The sequence below is a fragment of the Rutilus rutilus genome, assembly GCF_951802725.1.
Source record: "Rutilus rutilus genome assembly, chromosome: 9".
In the NCBI taxonomy this organism is placed as follows: Eukaryota; Metazoa; Chordata; class Actinopteri; order Cypriniformes; family Leuciscidae; genus Rutilus; species Rutilus rutilus.
In genome coordinates, this window is record NC_140223.1 from 37,531,205 (window position 1) to 37,548,519 (window position 17,315).

Consider the following 17,315-nt stretch of genomic DNA (forward strand, 5'->3'; position numbering starts at 1 on the left):
GTTTGGTATTAAACTCCAGACTACTGTAGTCGGCTGTTGCATTGAGAATCTTAATTTCATTGACTAGAATATAGGGAGTGAGTGACTCCACAAGAGACTTTAAACGTTGGTGGAAGTCCCGTGCCCTTTTGGAGTTCCCCCACCCCATTTAGTTCAAGAGTTGAAAACCATGTGTCATTTTTGTTTTTGTTTTTTATAAATCGTAAATTGATTCGTATGCAAATTTCCATTTCATTTTTGTGAAAGGTATTACATTTATTTAATTGTGCATCTGATTTTAGATATTTGTGAATAAACCTTCTGTTTGTGAATATCTGCAATGCATACGTGTAAAAATAATAACCCCATTATGCTAATCTCGTTTTTTCTCCGCGTAGAATGAAATAGCCTGCCATCTAAACTATCTAAGGTCTATTTGCATGTTGTAGGCCTCCCATTTGATGTTCTAGAAAAGTACTTACTATAATATTTAGTAGGCTACATGCAATAGTATAGTATTGTTTAAAAAAGAAAAAAGAATAGGTGACGAGTCACCTGAAACTAACCCACAAGCCCAACCCACACACGACGCGACACCAGTTCCTTTCCATCATCCGCCTTCAAGAAAACCATGAGCAGACTGGGACTCCTGCATACAGAAGCAAACGCGTGGAGCGTTTTCACTCATAATACACACGCGCCATGAGTCGGGGAGAAGAGCTGTAAAACAAATACATAAAATGGAAGTGGAGGAAGACTTCTACTCATATGAATTCAGCAATGAAGCCGGTCTGCCGGTGTATAAGGACAGTGAGGAGCTGTTCGAGGCTCTTCGGCAGAAGGAGGATGAAGTTCTTCTGGCTGCTCAGGTGGGGAATGCTCTGCTCTTAGAGAACAGACAACTGAAGGAAGACAGAGACACACTTCAGGACAAATACATGCAGCAGCTGGAGGTGAGACTCAAGTTTCCACGTCTCTGCAGCTTAATAACCGCACGGTGTATTTATAGAGAGTCGTCATAATTTCCGTCATTTTGTTTGTCAAGTTTACCAGCTTTACAGTAATGACAGGAAAATAATGCAACCAAGTTTGTTTCGATAGCCGCTCTGGAGAAAACAGTGATGTCCTCGTCCATCTCAGCTTTGTCTTTTTATTTTTATTTTTTTATGCGACACTTTAGTCTTCTAAAGGTTTCTGTTTTATATAAAACGTAATAATATTCATGTGTCTACTTTCATGTCTCTAGATCTACTGTAGCCTACAGTATATAATATGCTGTTGTCCCTAAATGTTTTTGGACACTTAAGGCCGTTAAAAAACATTTTAAAGCAAGTGTAATCTAATGATGTTAGAGCAGAACGAGCCAACTGTGGTGTCATGATCATTTTTCTTTTCAGCACTGAATATTGTTTCATCACTTCAGACTTAAATAGACACTTAAGACTCTATCTTTCTTTGAACAGTTTTCTGTTCTGTTTTATTTTAACAGTTACTTTAAGGCAAATGACACTTGCTTTGATGGTTTGTTACTAATACAATCAGACATTTTTTTAGTTTTCAAATACTTTTGCAGGCCAGTTTATGAATATATAAAGACATTTTCTTTGGCAGATTTTTTATTCAAAATTTCATGCAACGTGCAACATGCAATGTTGTATTTATTAACATTAGTTAATGCACCGTGAACTAACATGAAAAATCAACAACAAACAGCTGGATTTTTAACAAATATTAATAAATACTGTAACAAATGTATTGCTCGTTGTTAGTTCCTGTTAACTAATGTTATGAAATAAGACCTTATTGTAAAGTGTTACTAATGTAACAAGTTCTTCATATTTTTATAATTTAGAAATGAGATCTGAAATAAGAAATGAGAACAGGTTCACATCAGATTTCATGTGTCTTGCAAATCAGATTCAGTTAAAGTTGTTTGACTTGACTGTCGGTCCAAACTCATATGACTTTTTCAGCTGTAGAAATCAAAACAAGATGTTTAAAAATATATAATTTGATCCCATTTGCTTTTATTGTATGGATAAAAAGCACTGAGATGTTTTTCAAAATATCTTTTGTGTTACACAGAAGAAAGAAAGTCATACAGGTTTGAAACGACAAGATGGTAAAAGTATGGAAGACTGTCATTGTAAGTTTACTACTACTAAAAATAAAGATTACACCACAAATGCCCTGAGCATAGTTGTGTTTCTCTGTAGGATCCACTATTAATATAAAGTTAAGCCGTGTTGTTTTTATAACTTGTTGTGATTGTGTGCTCAGGAGCTCCAGCAGGGCAGGTACGAACTGCGAGTGAAGCTGGATATCTGTCAGGCTCAGTGGGAGAGTCAGGTGTCCGAGCTGGAGCGAGACGTGCAGGAGCTGCAGGCGCAGGTGGACACACTCAACCAGACTCTGAGTGAGGCTGAAAGTGAGAAGACCAGACTGAAGCATGAGCACAGCGAGCAGAGCCAGAGACTCAGAGAGCAGCTGCAGACGGTCAGTGACACCTACCATACTCACATCTTTTCAAGCATCACTTTTACCAGTGCTCATATTTTGGTTAGTGATCTGAACAAACATCAACCCCAAGTATTAATCCTTGGTGTATCATTGGAACTACTGGCATGAAATGACACTTCAAGTAGTGCAGCGTTTAATAAATAATTAAATGATGTCAAACCTTCTCCTTCAAATATGTAGTGATCATAGTGACAAGCCAGTTTTCATGATATGATCATTAAAGGCTGGTGCATTTGTTGCTTTGCCAGTGGAAAGAGAGAATGTGCTCTTTTTTAGCCAGACTTCAAAACCTGACCACACACGTAATATCTGCACACATATGTAGAGGGTAATAAAAAAGATGATAACGATTAGAAGGCCAATAGTGCAACAGATACTGTCTCTCGCTCAGAAAAAGATGACGTCACACTGTTCCTTGCACAGTGTAGCAGATATGAAATGGTAAAATGAGCCATTCGCACATTTTAAGTGCTAAGCCTGCAATATTTGCTTTAAGTAAATCTATGGGTAACACTTACAATAAGGTTTTAGTTGTTAAAACCACAATGAACAGCATTTGTTAATCTTAGTTCATGTTAATTTCAACATATAATAATACATTTTAAATTCAAAATTTTTATCTGATAACATTAAAGGTGCATTGCGCGAGAGTCTGAGTTTTCGCAGAACTACGCCCCCTCTGGCGGCAAGCGAAACTGCAACCAGAGGTGTGCACGCTCACGGACCACACGCACACGCACGCTTGCACGAGCTCGAGCTGGTCATAACCCAAGGAGCATCAGCCGCACAAATCTTTTGTTTACAATCATAATGTCTTCAGAGGTAATAAAGTTTTAAATCTGCAAGTAATTTAAAATATGTGAAAGGAAAGGCAATTGAGTAAATAACACACTTATGTGTGAGGGAAAAAATGGGGGTAGTAGAAAACTTAGTTTTTTATTCCCATCTATCTCCATGTTGAACTGTGTTATGTGTTTACTGTATCCACTTATGACTATTATTATGGAAACACGTTCATGAACAATATAAGTTATAACTTTGTAAAAGCTCAAAATTGTAATCATGATACCATACCATACACAGTCGGTCAACAAAGTACACCCAAATGTCTCAAGGTAATAAACAATCAAGTGGCACTATGACGTTACCATAAAAGCCAAACAGGCTAATCCGCCGAAGATTTGCGGGGGTTTAGCCTGTTTTATTGATCAGCTAAGTAGCATATTCCAATAGCAATACATCGTAATTAAGCAGTAATTTGCTCAAAATTTGTGTCTAAGTATCTAACTTATATATCAGCATTTTATATCACAATCATTCTGAACCTGATCACTGACAATGGTAAGTTAGTAAAACCTATTCCGATTGTACATTTATCTAGCTTACGCTAAAGCATTACACATTTTATGGATCGTCATTTATTGTCATTATTGGCCGTATCAGACATTAGAGAATGGGATATATCTTACCTTTTTATCAAGAAAAAAGCCAACTGAGGATCCCGTTTGAGCCCTAGAGCAGACCGGAGATCTCTCCATTTGTTGAAAGCCTTCCCTATGTTTACTCTCGTCTTACCCCGACGCCTGTCTGACTCCAATTTGGACCTTTTGGTTGCACTAGACAAAAGTTCTCTTTTTTTTTTTATCTTACGTGGAGTTTGCGTTGGTGTTTGAAATGAACTACAAGCCGGTCTCTTAGAATCCATTTTCTACGGAGAATGGCGGCGTCGGCGCATACACAAACCTGCCAGACATATGAGCGTGCCGTGAACGCGCATGACGTCACGCCCAGTCTCAGATTCCGACCCGAATCCCTGTTATTTATTTTACTGTACAGGATTATAGAGGCAATCGCAGTGATCAGAGAAGGGCTCAGTCAGCCCATCAGGCAATTGTTTAAGCATGTATGGGTTAGAAAACGGGTATTTTTAACATGAAAAGTTGCGCAATGCACCTTTAACGCTCAACAATAATTGTATTTTGTATGAACTAACATTAACAAAGATTATTAAATTCTGTAAAAATATATTTCTCATTAGTTCAGGTTGAATAAAGCATTTACTAATGTTAACAAATGGGACATTACTGTAAAGTGTTACCAATCTAGAAACAACAACAACAAAGTGGTCTCATCTTGTGTCTAGTGTAAAGAGTGCATGATCACAGTGTTTGTCTCTGTGATTGTGGAAGTGCTGTTTTGTTGCATTCCTGTTTTCTTTCATCATCCTTTCCATATGAACTAAAGCACAGCATATTCCAAATTCCAAAGATGATAGTATGAAACTAATAAAAACACGTTTCAGCCCAAAATCAAAAGAGAAAACCAATGAAACATATTTGAAAATGAAACATATTTTAGGACAATTAATATTTTCCCCCCACTATTATGTTATTTTTTTATTATAATAATTTAGTTTAGAAATTTTGTTCAATAATTCACATTATTCATAATGGTTATTCTCATTACCATAATACAGTAATGTTTTACATTATTACAGTAAAATAAAGATCCAAAAAGTCAAAACAATGAAGAACTTGTCTAAAAAAAACAACAACACAAACCATTTTACCGATATAATCTAAATTTAGATCCGCCTGCTCCTGTTGACTCATTCACACACGTCGCTCTCACATTGGGCTGGTATCTAATCTCACAGGTTTGTTATGCTCAAGGTCAAGGTTTACACATTACACATTTTATGTGTTTGTGCACTTGCCAGGATTCCCAGTTCAAACTCACGAGCTCATTTAAAGAGCTGTTTAATCACAGTTTTGTATTACAGACATGCCAAAACACCAGGGCTGTATTCTTTTATGTATGTAGTCATGTGTTATACTGTAGTAATGGCTAACTCATACTGTTCCACTGGGTGGTCAGACTGGTCACTGGTCCCTCTCATTCTCCACATGACAGTCGACCGAAGTAGACGTCTTTGACAGTTTTTTTCCAAGAAGTCAAGTTCAGGAAACACTGATGTTGACTGTATGCATCCTGTCCTGCTCAGGAGGAAGAGGAAGTATCTCTCACTCATTCCACTGCGGCTCCCACCATCTATAAGCTCTTTTTTTAACTGCTCTCGAACAGTGTCTAGAGCGGAGTTATAGATAAGCGACTTTTATGGGTTCGGTTGGAGATATGCTTTTGTCAGTTATGGTAAACAGACCTTGAATGGTGAGTATTTAAGCTATACTTTTTGAGACAAAAGTAAACTTGTGTGTCTGTCTGTGTGGACCAGTGTCCCCACAAAGGCAGTACAATATTAACGTAATATGCTTATTGAACATACTCAAAAATGTCTTCATAAAAATGCAGAACGTTTTTTGTGTGAGGGTTTAGTTAAATGTGTGTATTTGTAAGTATTCCATATACCTTCTGGTGTTACTTTTCATAACATACTCTTAGTACCTGACTGTCTGTACAGTAGAGAGGCGTACAGAAGCACTAAGAGAGTCTATCTGGGGAATACAGGGTAATTTAGAGGAAATCGGCCTCCCCCGATTGTTTACAGAAAAGGCTCAAAACAAGCATTAGTTTTTCCAGGGAAGCTGTGCCTTCCTGTTCGAGAGAGTAAACCTCTCAGGATGCTTCAAACACGCATCATTCAGGAGTATCAGTTTGATTGTGTTGTTGTTTCTTATATGGGACAGTAAACAAGGGTATTTGTAAGAACATGAACCCGTTTCCTCTGCACACTTTGAATTCACTTTTAAATAGGTGTACTGGAAGTGGAGAGTTGTTGAGGTCACACGAATCTGATTCAGTAAATCAGTCAGTTTAATTGCATGATTTGTAAATCATTCACACTTGTGCTGTTCTCCAGTCACCTGACCACGGTGGACCAGTCTTACGTAATGCCACACCTACCCTCAACAAACTGCATGATTTGAGCTATGCTTCAAGTTTAACAGCAATAGTGATGCATCCCACCATCAAAAACACCATCAATGGAATTAAACTGGTTATATGCAATGGTCTGACTTTAGAAAATAAAGTCTCTAATAAATAAGTCTTGAGTAGGGAGCCTCCAAATTCATGCACCGAATTTGACAATGTACACAAAGTTGCTTTCAGAGTTGTGCGCAACATTAAGTTGTTCCCTGATTTTTCTTGTTGGTTTTTCTTCATTTTTTCACTCTTTTGACCATATTTGAAAAAAATATATATATATATTTGAGCTCTTTAGTGTTGATTTCCGACTGCTAGTAGTCCCTTGAGAAAAGCCTGTGATACAATCTGATTAAGAATAAACTGAGATTTATTGGTTTGGAGACGCCACAGGAGGTAGATACGCCATGAATGCGCTCTGGCTTGGGGCATCAGCTGGCAGGAGTGTTATTGAATGCTACAGGAGCTGGACTTGTGCTGGTTAACATAATGGCGCGTTAGCTTTATCTTCGGTCCTGAATAGCCTTTCCCTCAAGGGAACACTAACCTTGTGCTGGTTGGCAGTTGAGTCTCATTGAACCAGGACCTCTTGCCACCCCTCCATATGCTGTTGGGCGTGGGGTCATTCCCCGCCCCCGTCCCATACACACTCACAGTGACTATCTAGGATGATGATGATGCCACTGCCAAGACTAAGATGCCAAGCTGCATCTGTCATGTGTCTCTTTGATCTGGTTCTGAGCGTGTGTGATGAACGCTCAGGGCTGTCCAGTTATCTGCTGATTCAGGTTGGTCACCACAGGCCTCCCAACGCCCATTGCAGGCTTTTGTTCAGCTCTTATCAAGCGAACGTAACTCCTTTTCATTATGAAAATGGGACACATTCCTTAGTGGAAAAACACGTCTCTTTGTTACTGTTGCTTTCTCTTCTTAATTGCGACCCATTTGATTTGTGAACACACTGCATGTATTTGAGAGTTTTGTGGTTGATAAGTGAGCTGTGTTGTGTATGTTTAGGGTATGGAAGTGGAGCGAACCATGACCAGCGAGCTTCAAAGACTAAAACAGGAAATGAGAGAAAGGGGGCATGCCAGACCCCAGGATGAAGAAATCATCAATGCTCTTAGAGAACAGGTGAGAAACGGTTCCATGCCTGCACACTCAGATATCTGTATGGCATTATATATGATAAAAATATACTCCAAAAATAGTCCAGCACTGATTCTGCAGTTTTTAATGCTTGTTTATTAAATATTATATAACAGTTCATTCCGAACCTCAGATTTGATTGGCTGAGAGACGTTTAAAGAGTGCTTTCACTGCTGTGTCACTCTAGACCATGTGTGCAATTCTTTGGAGGGGAATCATTCAAGGATTATAGTAACATGCAAACTCCTGAACCACATGATAAAGTGACAGCATCTTTAGCGTGAATGATTGTAGTATTTACTGACTTTAAAGTTTAGAAAGTTGTGATAAATGTTTATGTGTGTGTGTGTGTATGTTCAGGTAGCGCGGCTCACGCAACGGGAGCAAACACTTGAACAGCGCTTGAAGATGACTTGTCACGAGAATGAGGAACTTAAAGACAGTGTGTCCTCACTGCACAAACGCCTGGATTTACAGGAACAACAGAGTCACACACACATACAACAGGTTCGGTCACACACACAACACACACACACACTCACAGACAGACTATGCTCAATCGAGCAGAATGCTTAATGGTAAATGATAAGTCGGGAAACTGTTGCCTGTAGGATGGTCTAGGATTTCTGTCTTAAAATTTCAGTACAGTTATTATAATAGATAAGTGTTTTTACATGATCCAGAGATGACAAACATTCTCAAATGCTGATGTTCTGCCATTGTGTTAGTACAAGATGTCTGTGTGTGCACCAGAGGGAGAAATCAACCAGGGCTCAGGGCAAAAATCACACCAAAAGTGGCAAAATGTTTGTTTTATACACTTGTATAAGCCCTTGTAAATGTAAAAAAAAATGCACATTTCTGGGTCAAATGTCGGCTCTTTCTAGAAGATAGCATGCACACATTTGTACATAGCCTACATGAGTAATAATACATGTTTTCCCTGTGTCTCAGCTGGCAGAGGCCTGGCGAGACGTGGATGGGGCTCGTTCCTGGGCACATGAGCTGCAGTCTCAGGTTGAGGCGCTGCAAGAGGAGGTGGCCCTCCAGGAGAAAAGTCACAATGACACTTCTTTACTGTCTGAGCTGGAAAACAATCTGGACACCGCAGACTGGAGCCTGGACAAAGAACAGGTGATACACTGAACTGTTCTCACTGTAACCTGATAATGCCAGATTGCACCACACTCTACTTTCAAATAAATGTGTTACTGGATATTTTTCGTGGGCCTGGTTAAAATGAATACACGTACAAGGGACAGTGTAACATTTCTATGGTCATCTTTTGACCAAATTTAATCAGATTTTAATTAGTCCAACAGGGTAACAGCTATTCCATGTAGGTGATCATAAAAGCGAGTAGTCACACGAGAATAGCCTAATCAAAGGTCGTCAATCTCATCTACCTACCCTTGCCCAGCAGGTCTCTCGGGAGGTGCACTACATCCTGGAAGTGCTTCAACCTGTGGCCGACAGAACAGAGGCTGAGCAGAACTCAGATGACAGCCTGCAGGGCATGCTGGGACAATTGAAACATGCAGCACAATGGATAGCACAGAGCGAGACACTACAGGTAAAGTTGTTTTGGAGCACACAATGACACAAGCGTAACAGAAGCTGACATGTGATCTGCTGCATTTAACATATCTTCCCTGGAGTATTTTGACATCTCGTACAGTGTCACATTTCAACAACAATAATTCACATTCACAAGCATATACTGTAGTAGTGGCCAAAAGTGATGTCCGGAGGTGATATTTGTTTTTAACGACCTTACAAGTTCGAGTAAACCAACCAAAAATATTTTATATATTTTAAATACGAGGGAAGAACGAAACGCTAAACTTGGTTAAAAGGTATTCAAGTAAGCAATAAGGGATGAGAGGCTGTGCTGTATCAGGAATAAGTCACGGCTGAATGGAGTTGTTAGGCTCGACGCCAAGCGGAGTCACAGAATCACAGAATGTGACCTTTTGCAACTGACAGATGACTAGGGCACTGGAAAACCCCTTAACAGTTAACAAGATATCGCAGTGGACATTTAAACAGATTTTTTTATTATGAATATAGGACTGACTTGAAGGAAAATGCTATGTCTAAATGTAAATGCAGGTACACTCACTTACTCGATCTCTCACAATACTCTACTCTATAAGCTTCAATGAACAACATCAATGAGAATATAATATAGCATATGTTTACGTTGCTAAGATGGTTGCTAGGGGTGTTGTGTAGTGATACATAGAATCGTTGGGTGAAGCGGTCCCGTGTTTTATCGTGAATAAAAAATCTGAATCAAGGATTGGAACTATAACCGTTTTTTTTTTTTTTTTTTTTTTTTTTTATAATATTTGAATAAAGGGTTAAGATGTCAAGTTTCCTTGGCCTGAAAATCACTTTTGGCCACTGCTCTATATCTTCAAGTATAGCTTCATTCAGACCATATCAGTTATCTTTTATTTGTCCTCATGGCTTATAAAAGTTTTGACATCGGGTGAATCTTACGTAACCTGTCAAGAACCTTCCCGGATCATATTCCTTTCATATTATAAGGGGGAAAAATAACAAGTGAAGCAGTTTGGACCCTGGTGTTTTTGGATTGGGATTTTCTATCCAATGCAAAACAAAATAAATATCTTTTTTTTTTTTAATCTAATTCTAACTGTAATTAGATTTTTTTTTTAAATATTATATATTTATTTATATTATATATTATAATACTAAAAATGTATCTCATTAATGATCTATTAATAATTAATTCAGCATCAGTATGAAGAGAATTACTAAAAATCTAACTCAAATATTTGACAGAAAATGAACTAGTTTATGAAAATAATGCTAAAAATATTATGGTAATATAAAACATGCAACAAATTTCTTTCTTTCTTTATTTTTTTCTTTTCTTTTTAATTATTTGGAGGTAAAATGTCACCTGGACCTGTTTGTGTGAGATTTGCCCATTATGAATGGAGAAGGGATCAGAATATATATTATGTACTGTTAATTTGCATCAGTAATTGCTGTGCAATGTTATTAATGGACAAAAAGTTTGAATATTAAACATTCTTTCCACTATGCTATTGATGCATTATATTGCTAGTTTATGTCAGCTGACATTGGTTGAGTGTTGGTGTAAGCATTGAAGTGGGAATTGTGTCCAGTTTTTTGCTCAGGTTGGGGTGTGTTCAGTAAGGATCAACGAAGCCACAGATGTAGCCAGGGGTAGAGACTGAGAGAGAGAGAATGAGGGAGAGATTGAACAGAGGGCTGTTTATGTCTGTTACATGATACTGATGCTGAAGAGAGATACACCCTGCCTGGCCTAACAAAGGCGACGCTTCACAAATTCTCCCAGGCTAACCTCCATGCAGTGCTTAACGCTCCTGCATCATTTGTGTCTGCAGGAGATGAGGAAGCCCATTGTGGGACCGGTGAGCGATCCTTGTGAGAATGTCATCCGGATACAGGAGCTTCAGGATCAGGTAACGTCTATCCAAGCATTCAAGCTTTCAGCCACAACCAATAACAGCCCAATACCACTGTCACTGACCTGGGGTCAGTTTCTTAAAAATGGCTCCATTCTTTGGAGGGCCTGAGGAATGTGTTTTCTTTTTTTCTTTTCCTGCTGGGATTCTCAGCTGAATTAAGACATTTAACAAATGCAGTCAATTGGTGAATGTGTTGCGAGTCTCCAATAGATATGCTTTTAGGAAGAGAAGAATATTACATGGCAAGACATGTAAAACTGGTCCTCCCTCACTGACTCTTATTTGGGCCTTTCACACTTTAATTGGCTAAAGGTAAAATGTGTCATTTCTGGCAAAAATTATCAGTTGCATAATTAATAGTTGTTAAACACCCCATCTAAATGACATGCTTCACCTTTAAACTCACCATTTACATAATCCTGGCTTATCTTGTTCTATGTTTTACACCGTTCATACTTTGCCCTAGGGTTAACATCTGTCCTGGGTCAGCAGTTTTCAAGTTTTGGGTTAGCATTTTTTATTTGCATATTTACAGTGGAGAGAATAATTATTTGAACCCCTGATGATTTTGTAAGTTTGCCCACTTACAAAGAAATGAAGGGTCTATAATTTTGATGGTATATTTTAACGGATAGAGACAGAATATCAACCAAAAAATCCAGAAAAAAACACATTATATGAAGGTTATAAATTGACTAGCATTTGATCGAGTGAAATGAGTATTTGATCCCCTACCAACCAGCAAGAATTCTGCCTCCCACAGTTTGGTTATGTGCTCATGTGGAACACAGATTAGCCCAGTCACTTTAAGAAAGTACTCCTCATGTCAGCAAATACTGAAAAAAAATTGCATATACTGCAAAATGTAATGCGATATATTACATAATACATTTTCAAACATGGGAAACTAGTGCTTATATTTTTATATATACTGCAATATATGCATTATATATTAATGAATATAAAATATTTATAAATGAAGACAAAAATAGGATTACATGTAATATTCACAAGGTTTTATTCTTTATTGTGTACATATATTGCACATGCATGTTCCCATATACATGTGAATGTAATGTATGTTTACACACATACACACACACATTCACGGAATGAGTTACAATAGATTTCTAGTTCCCAGCATGCTTTGCTTCTGACTGCCTTCTGAAAGGAGAGCAAATGTTAAATCTAAGTGTTATTTAATGTGTTTTGCTCAATATTAATATAGGGGGAGATCTGTTAGTGTTTAATGCTCTATTATTTTGGAAAAGTTTCTGGTATGTGTGAGTTTTTGGGGTTATTGTGCCAAAGACCATTACAACTATAATTACTATATTTAATAGAAATGGCTGTGCACTCCTCAGCACAGTGATAGTATTTTGGTTAAATACTTTAATACATGCAGGTGTGCTTGAGCTTTTGATAACTAGCTTGAAAATATGAAACATTTATAATGTAAAAAAATAAAAATTTGTTTGCATGAGTAAATATATCTGCAATATATTACACATGCAGTGCCATATCTGATCACATATACATCTATATATCATGTAGTGTATTACTGAATATAAAATTACATACATTATGATATATTAGTAAATATATTGTCACATATTTTTCAATATATGAAAAGCGGCAATTCCTTATGTATTATTCAATATATTGTAATATATTAACACAATATATTATTCTGTATATTTAAAAAAATATATGGTTAAACCATTTAATATTGATCATTCATATATGGGAAATAAATTTGTACTTATTTCACTCACTGAAATGCAAATCAATTTATGACCTATATATGTGTTTTTTCTGGATTTTTTGTTTGATATTCTGTCTCTATCCATTAAAACAAACCTACCATCAAAAAAATGTACCCTTAATTTCTTTGTAAGTGGGCAAACTTACAAAATCAGCAGGGGATCAAATAATTATTTTCCCCACTGTACAAGGTTATCAACATTGATTGGACATATTTTTAACAGATGCTGAAAAAAACACAATGTGTGAAAGTTTCTGCAACTGAAAGCTCATCAATATTTCACGAGGCACACTCACAGTTTAAGAGCACTTGTCTGTTTCTAAACAACTCGCTGTCAAAACAGTTTTTCCCATCTGTACACTACCAGGACAAATATTTAAAATTTGTCTCATTACTTTAAAAACATGTTGATCATTGAGCTTAAGCTTAAATGCTTGGAATTAGTTTTGCTCCATGTTCTCTTAGAGACATTAAGGTCGTTATTAGTTGCATTAGACAGACATTTGCAAAACATATTAACCATAATTTGTTGGCACCCTCTCCAGAATGAGCGTCTGATAGCAGAAAACACTAAGCTCAAGCTGCGACTCGTGGACGAGGAAGTAGTTCAGCAGGCCATGAAGGACAGAGACGATGCCATCGCAAAGTAAATATTAAACACTTACTTGGTACTATGATTCCTTAAATGAGAAAGAAAATATACATAAGATAATTATAATTTATTGTAGAAAGGTGTCATTTTTAAGAAAGTGTTGGTTTCCTCTCATGCAGGAAGACAGCGATGGAAGCAGAGCTGCTGAGGACTAAGCATGATATGATGTGTTTAAACAACCAACTCCTGGAAGCCATTCAGCGTAAACTAGAGCTGTCGCAGGAGCTGGAGGCCTGGCAGGTAGAAAACTGTAGTTTGATCACAACAGTGGATTTATAAAAGTCCTCACTTATGGATTTTCAATTGTTAGGATTATGTTTCCGATGCCGTTCAGTGGTCGTGCTCTGTCACCCCCTGCTGTTCACAGTGGAAGCATGCAGCTGTTTAATCTGCCATCATGGAACTGCGTTTGAGATTAAATTAATTGCTATCAACTAGCACATAGACACAAATTAAAATAATTATGAGCAAAAGAATAAAAATCATATTTTTATTGACGTGTACCCCTCAGGACGATATCCAGATTATCATCAATCAGCAGCTGAGGAGCCAACAGCAGACAGAACAGCAGCAACTGCCCCAGAGGAGATCGACGGGGCGTCTTTCTTTCCTGCGTAAGTCCAGACGGCCCTCTTCTTCCCCCTCGGTCGTGTCAGAGATCAGCCCAGAGCAGAACCTGTCCCACTGGAGAGACTGGCTCAGACTGAGCAAATGAACCGGCTGCTCTGCCTCAGACACTTATGATCAATGCCAAAAACACATTCTAACCATGTTAGAAAACAATGAAAAAAACCAACATTTTCTTGGAGAAAAGACCTGCTTTCACATGTGCAAAAACACGTGGTCACATGTGGAACACACACTTTGCACATGTGAAATCCATGTGATGGTATACTCATGTGGTTTTTCAGTAAGGGTTGGCTGAATCTCACAAAAATGCATTTCTCCCCAAACTCAAAAAAAAAAAAAAGAAGTAATATTTTGTATGAAGATAATGCTTTTTTTGTTGTTTTGTTTTTTGCATTGACAAATTTTGACAATCAAGCACATTTCCCTCTCAAAATTCTCATAAATGTAATGCATCCAGATGTTTTACCTATTATTTCATTATTTTAATTACCAGTTTTGTCATACGTGGCCATGATTTTACTCTCTCAGTAAAAATTAATGAAATATAAATATTTGTAATATTTTTTTTTATTAAAGAATAAGTGAAACAGATATACTGTGATATAAATATTTTACGATTTCAAAATCCTTGTATTTTTGCATTACAGTAAAAAGAATGAGATATTTTGTTGAGGTAATGGAATGTGCTATGGTTGTAATCTTATTGTTCCTAAAATTTCAATTTTTTAGTATTTTTTTTTTTTTTTTTTTAATCCTTATGCAAAATAGGATTTCTTTTTTCTTTCTATTGACTTTGGAGTGAAATTTGCTTTTAAAGGTTTTTGTGATATTTAATTGTATATTATGAGTATTTATAACTACTTTACAGTCATATGATTTTGTAGAAATTGTGTTTATTTAAATGGTACTATTAATTTACATGGTAATTGTTTGCTGCTGTCAAATCCTAAATGTAAGTGATGAGAGAATCAATACAATGACATCATGCTGGTCATGATCTTGTTGATTTGAATGGCATTTCACATAATACTATTATGATATAATAACATTACACAGAAAGAAACATTTACCTGAACTGCAAGTATGTGGGCATGAAAGTATGTTTCAGTAGACTATAGTGAAATACTCAAAATGGTGCTTAAGATTTCAAAAACTGACATTGTTCAATGCAATGATGCTCTGTATCATATGAAGGATCTGTAGCGCTCAAACTTGTGCCATTGTAATGATTTAAAGCCTGTTCACACCAAGAACGATAACCATAAAGATAACTCGATTAGCATTCACACCAGCACACCACTTAGTTCTGTTTATTTTATGCACACGTCTGTCGCTTTAAATGCTCAAGCTCTTTAAAGCAGGATTGGCTATTTTTATTGTTCATCAGCTGGAAATCGTTCTGAAAGGGATTCCAACGATATAATTTCTCTGTGTAATTTCTCGACTTTTAGAACCATATCTTTATTGTTATAGTTATCGTCCTTGGTGTGATCGGCACTTATAATGATCCGATGGCCTTTGTGCTCTGGCACAGTTCTTCTGCTAGAAGTGTGTTATCATTAATGCAGTTTTTAAAGCTAGTTTTGTATGCAATTTATATATTTTTTTCAATGTGACAGATTTGTACAATTAAATGTTTTTTATTATGAACAGTCTTCAGAATATTTATTGAGAAATGCATTTACACTCCAGGCATGTGTGTTTTCCGTTGTAAAAATCATTAGTTATTAACTTAATAAGCCCGTTACACGACACCGTTTTAACTGAGAACAGAAAACTTTTCATTCTCTCTTTTAATGGTGTTTAATGGTTTTCATTTACACCACAACAGCGTTTTGGTGGCCTGAGAACACAAACTTTGAAATAGGTTTTTTTGTGTGCCCGTTTCGTCACTGGTAATACAGTGCAATACATTATTATAGGAATAAAGCTATACATTGAACAAACTTTTATACAAGGAACAATGAAACAACCCCAGATAATGAATGTTCACTAATACAACATCACATTGCCCAGGCACAAAAGCACATTAACACAGTCATGTCATCACATTTCTTCAGGGAATGAGCCAAGCATATCAGAAAGAAACAAAACAAAAGAGATGAAAAAAATCACAACAAATTAGTCATTCAGTAAGACAGATTGCACTGCGCTCAAAGTCATCTTGTTTTCCCAGGTAAAGGAGGATATACATTGATTGATTGAAAGGGTTTTAATCGTGGTGGTAAAAAAAAAAACGGGTAAAAAACTAGGATTGAGACAAACAGAGAAAGTGCTCCCTTCTTCACAAATGTATTCTTACAGCCAAAGTAAAAGAAAGACTTCATACCTCTTCAAATCCAGATGAATTATTATAAGGACACCATTCACTTTTTTTGTATTATTTTATATCCTGAAAAACTTCCAAACTAACCTGATAATACAATCTCATATGGAATCACTAATGTAAAGCAAAATGTATTCTGCATATAGAAACATGCAATGTTCAATACACCCTCGCTCTTGCTTGTAACAGCTTGACTGGTTTTATTGCAAAAAAAGGGGGGTGAAGCAATGGGTATCCTTGATGTCATGAGAAATGATTAATATCTGTCGAGTCTAAAAGAAATTTCGAACTATATAGTGAGGAATAAAAAGTTTTGCAAATACTTTTAATTTGTTTCAGGTTGCTTGTTTGTTTAGAGTCTTCTATCTTTTACAGGAATAAGAAGCACCTACTTTTCAGCCGGTGAACCAAAAGCTATTTGATTTGTATAAGAGATTAAGCATCTCCTTTAAGATATTTGAAGGCCAAAAAAAAAAAAAAAAAAAAAAAAAAAAGGAATAATAGGTTTAAAACCATGTCTGTGGGCATAAATTATTTGTAAAGCAGATAACAGATTCTTAAAGATGAGAATCTGGTTAAATGTTACATTAAATGATTGACACTGGAAATACAGAAGAGACTGGAAATCCTCCCAAAGTGTATTAAAAAGAGTTCAGTAAATATTTATTTCATCTTTGTGTTTGAGTTCGTCATTTTGGATTTAAATGATAGAAATCTGTCTCAAACAGAGCATAAACAAGCAAAATGTGTTTTATATGAGCAATTTGTTTGAACATAAAAGCTCAAATAGTTTTAGTAACTTTCCTGAATTAACCATGTTTTTAACAAACTGAAAGGTTCACTTGCAGTCATGGTCACTTGTGGCCTCCTACTGGCTGAATGATGCAGGTTGCACTGAAGTCAGTCTGTTCGCAATGTTCC

General features: G+C 36.7%; 1 protein-coding gene across 2 annotated transcripts; it reads left to right on the forward strand.

Moving 5' to 3' along the window:
- The first annotated feature begins 597 nt into the window (after positions 1-597).
- Positions 598-14,394, forward strand: LOC311297485 (BICD family-like cargo adapter 1). Of its 2 annotated transcripts, none has more exons than XM_084419794.1 (10): positions 598-932; positions 2,260-2,475; positions 7,402-7,518; positions 7,894-8,040; positions 8,488-8,667; positions 8,957-9,106; positions 10,938-11,015; positions 13,332-13,432; positions 13,558-13,678; positions 13,950-14,394. In XM_084419794.1, the coding sequence occupies exons 1-10, from the start codon at positions 720-722 to the stop codon at positions 14,151-14,153; spliced, it is 1,527 nt and encodes a 508-aa protein (XP_084275920.1). In that variant the 5' UTR covers positions 598-719; the 3' UTR covers positions 14,154-14,394. The 2 variants fall into 2 exon arrangements, with proteins under 2 accessions (XP_084275920.1, XP_084275919.1); XM_084419793.1 differs by having other exon boundaries at positions 621-932; positions 8,954-9,106.
- The last annotated feature ends 2,921 nt before the right edge of the window (positions 14,395-17,315 follow it).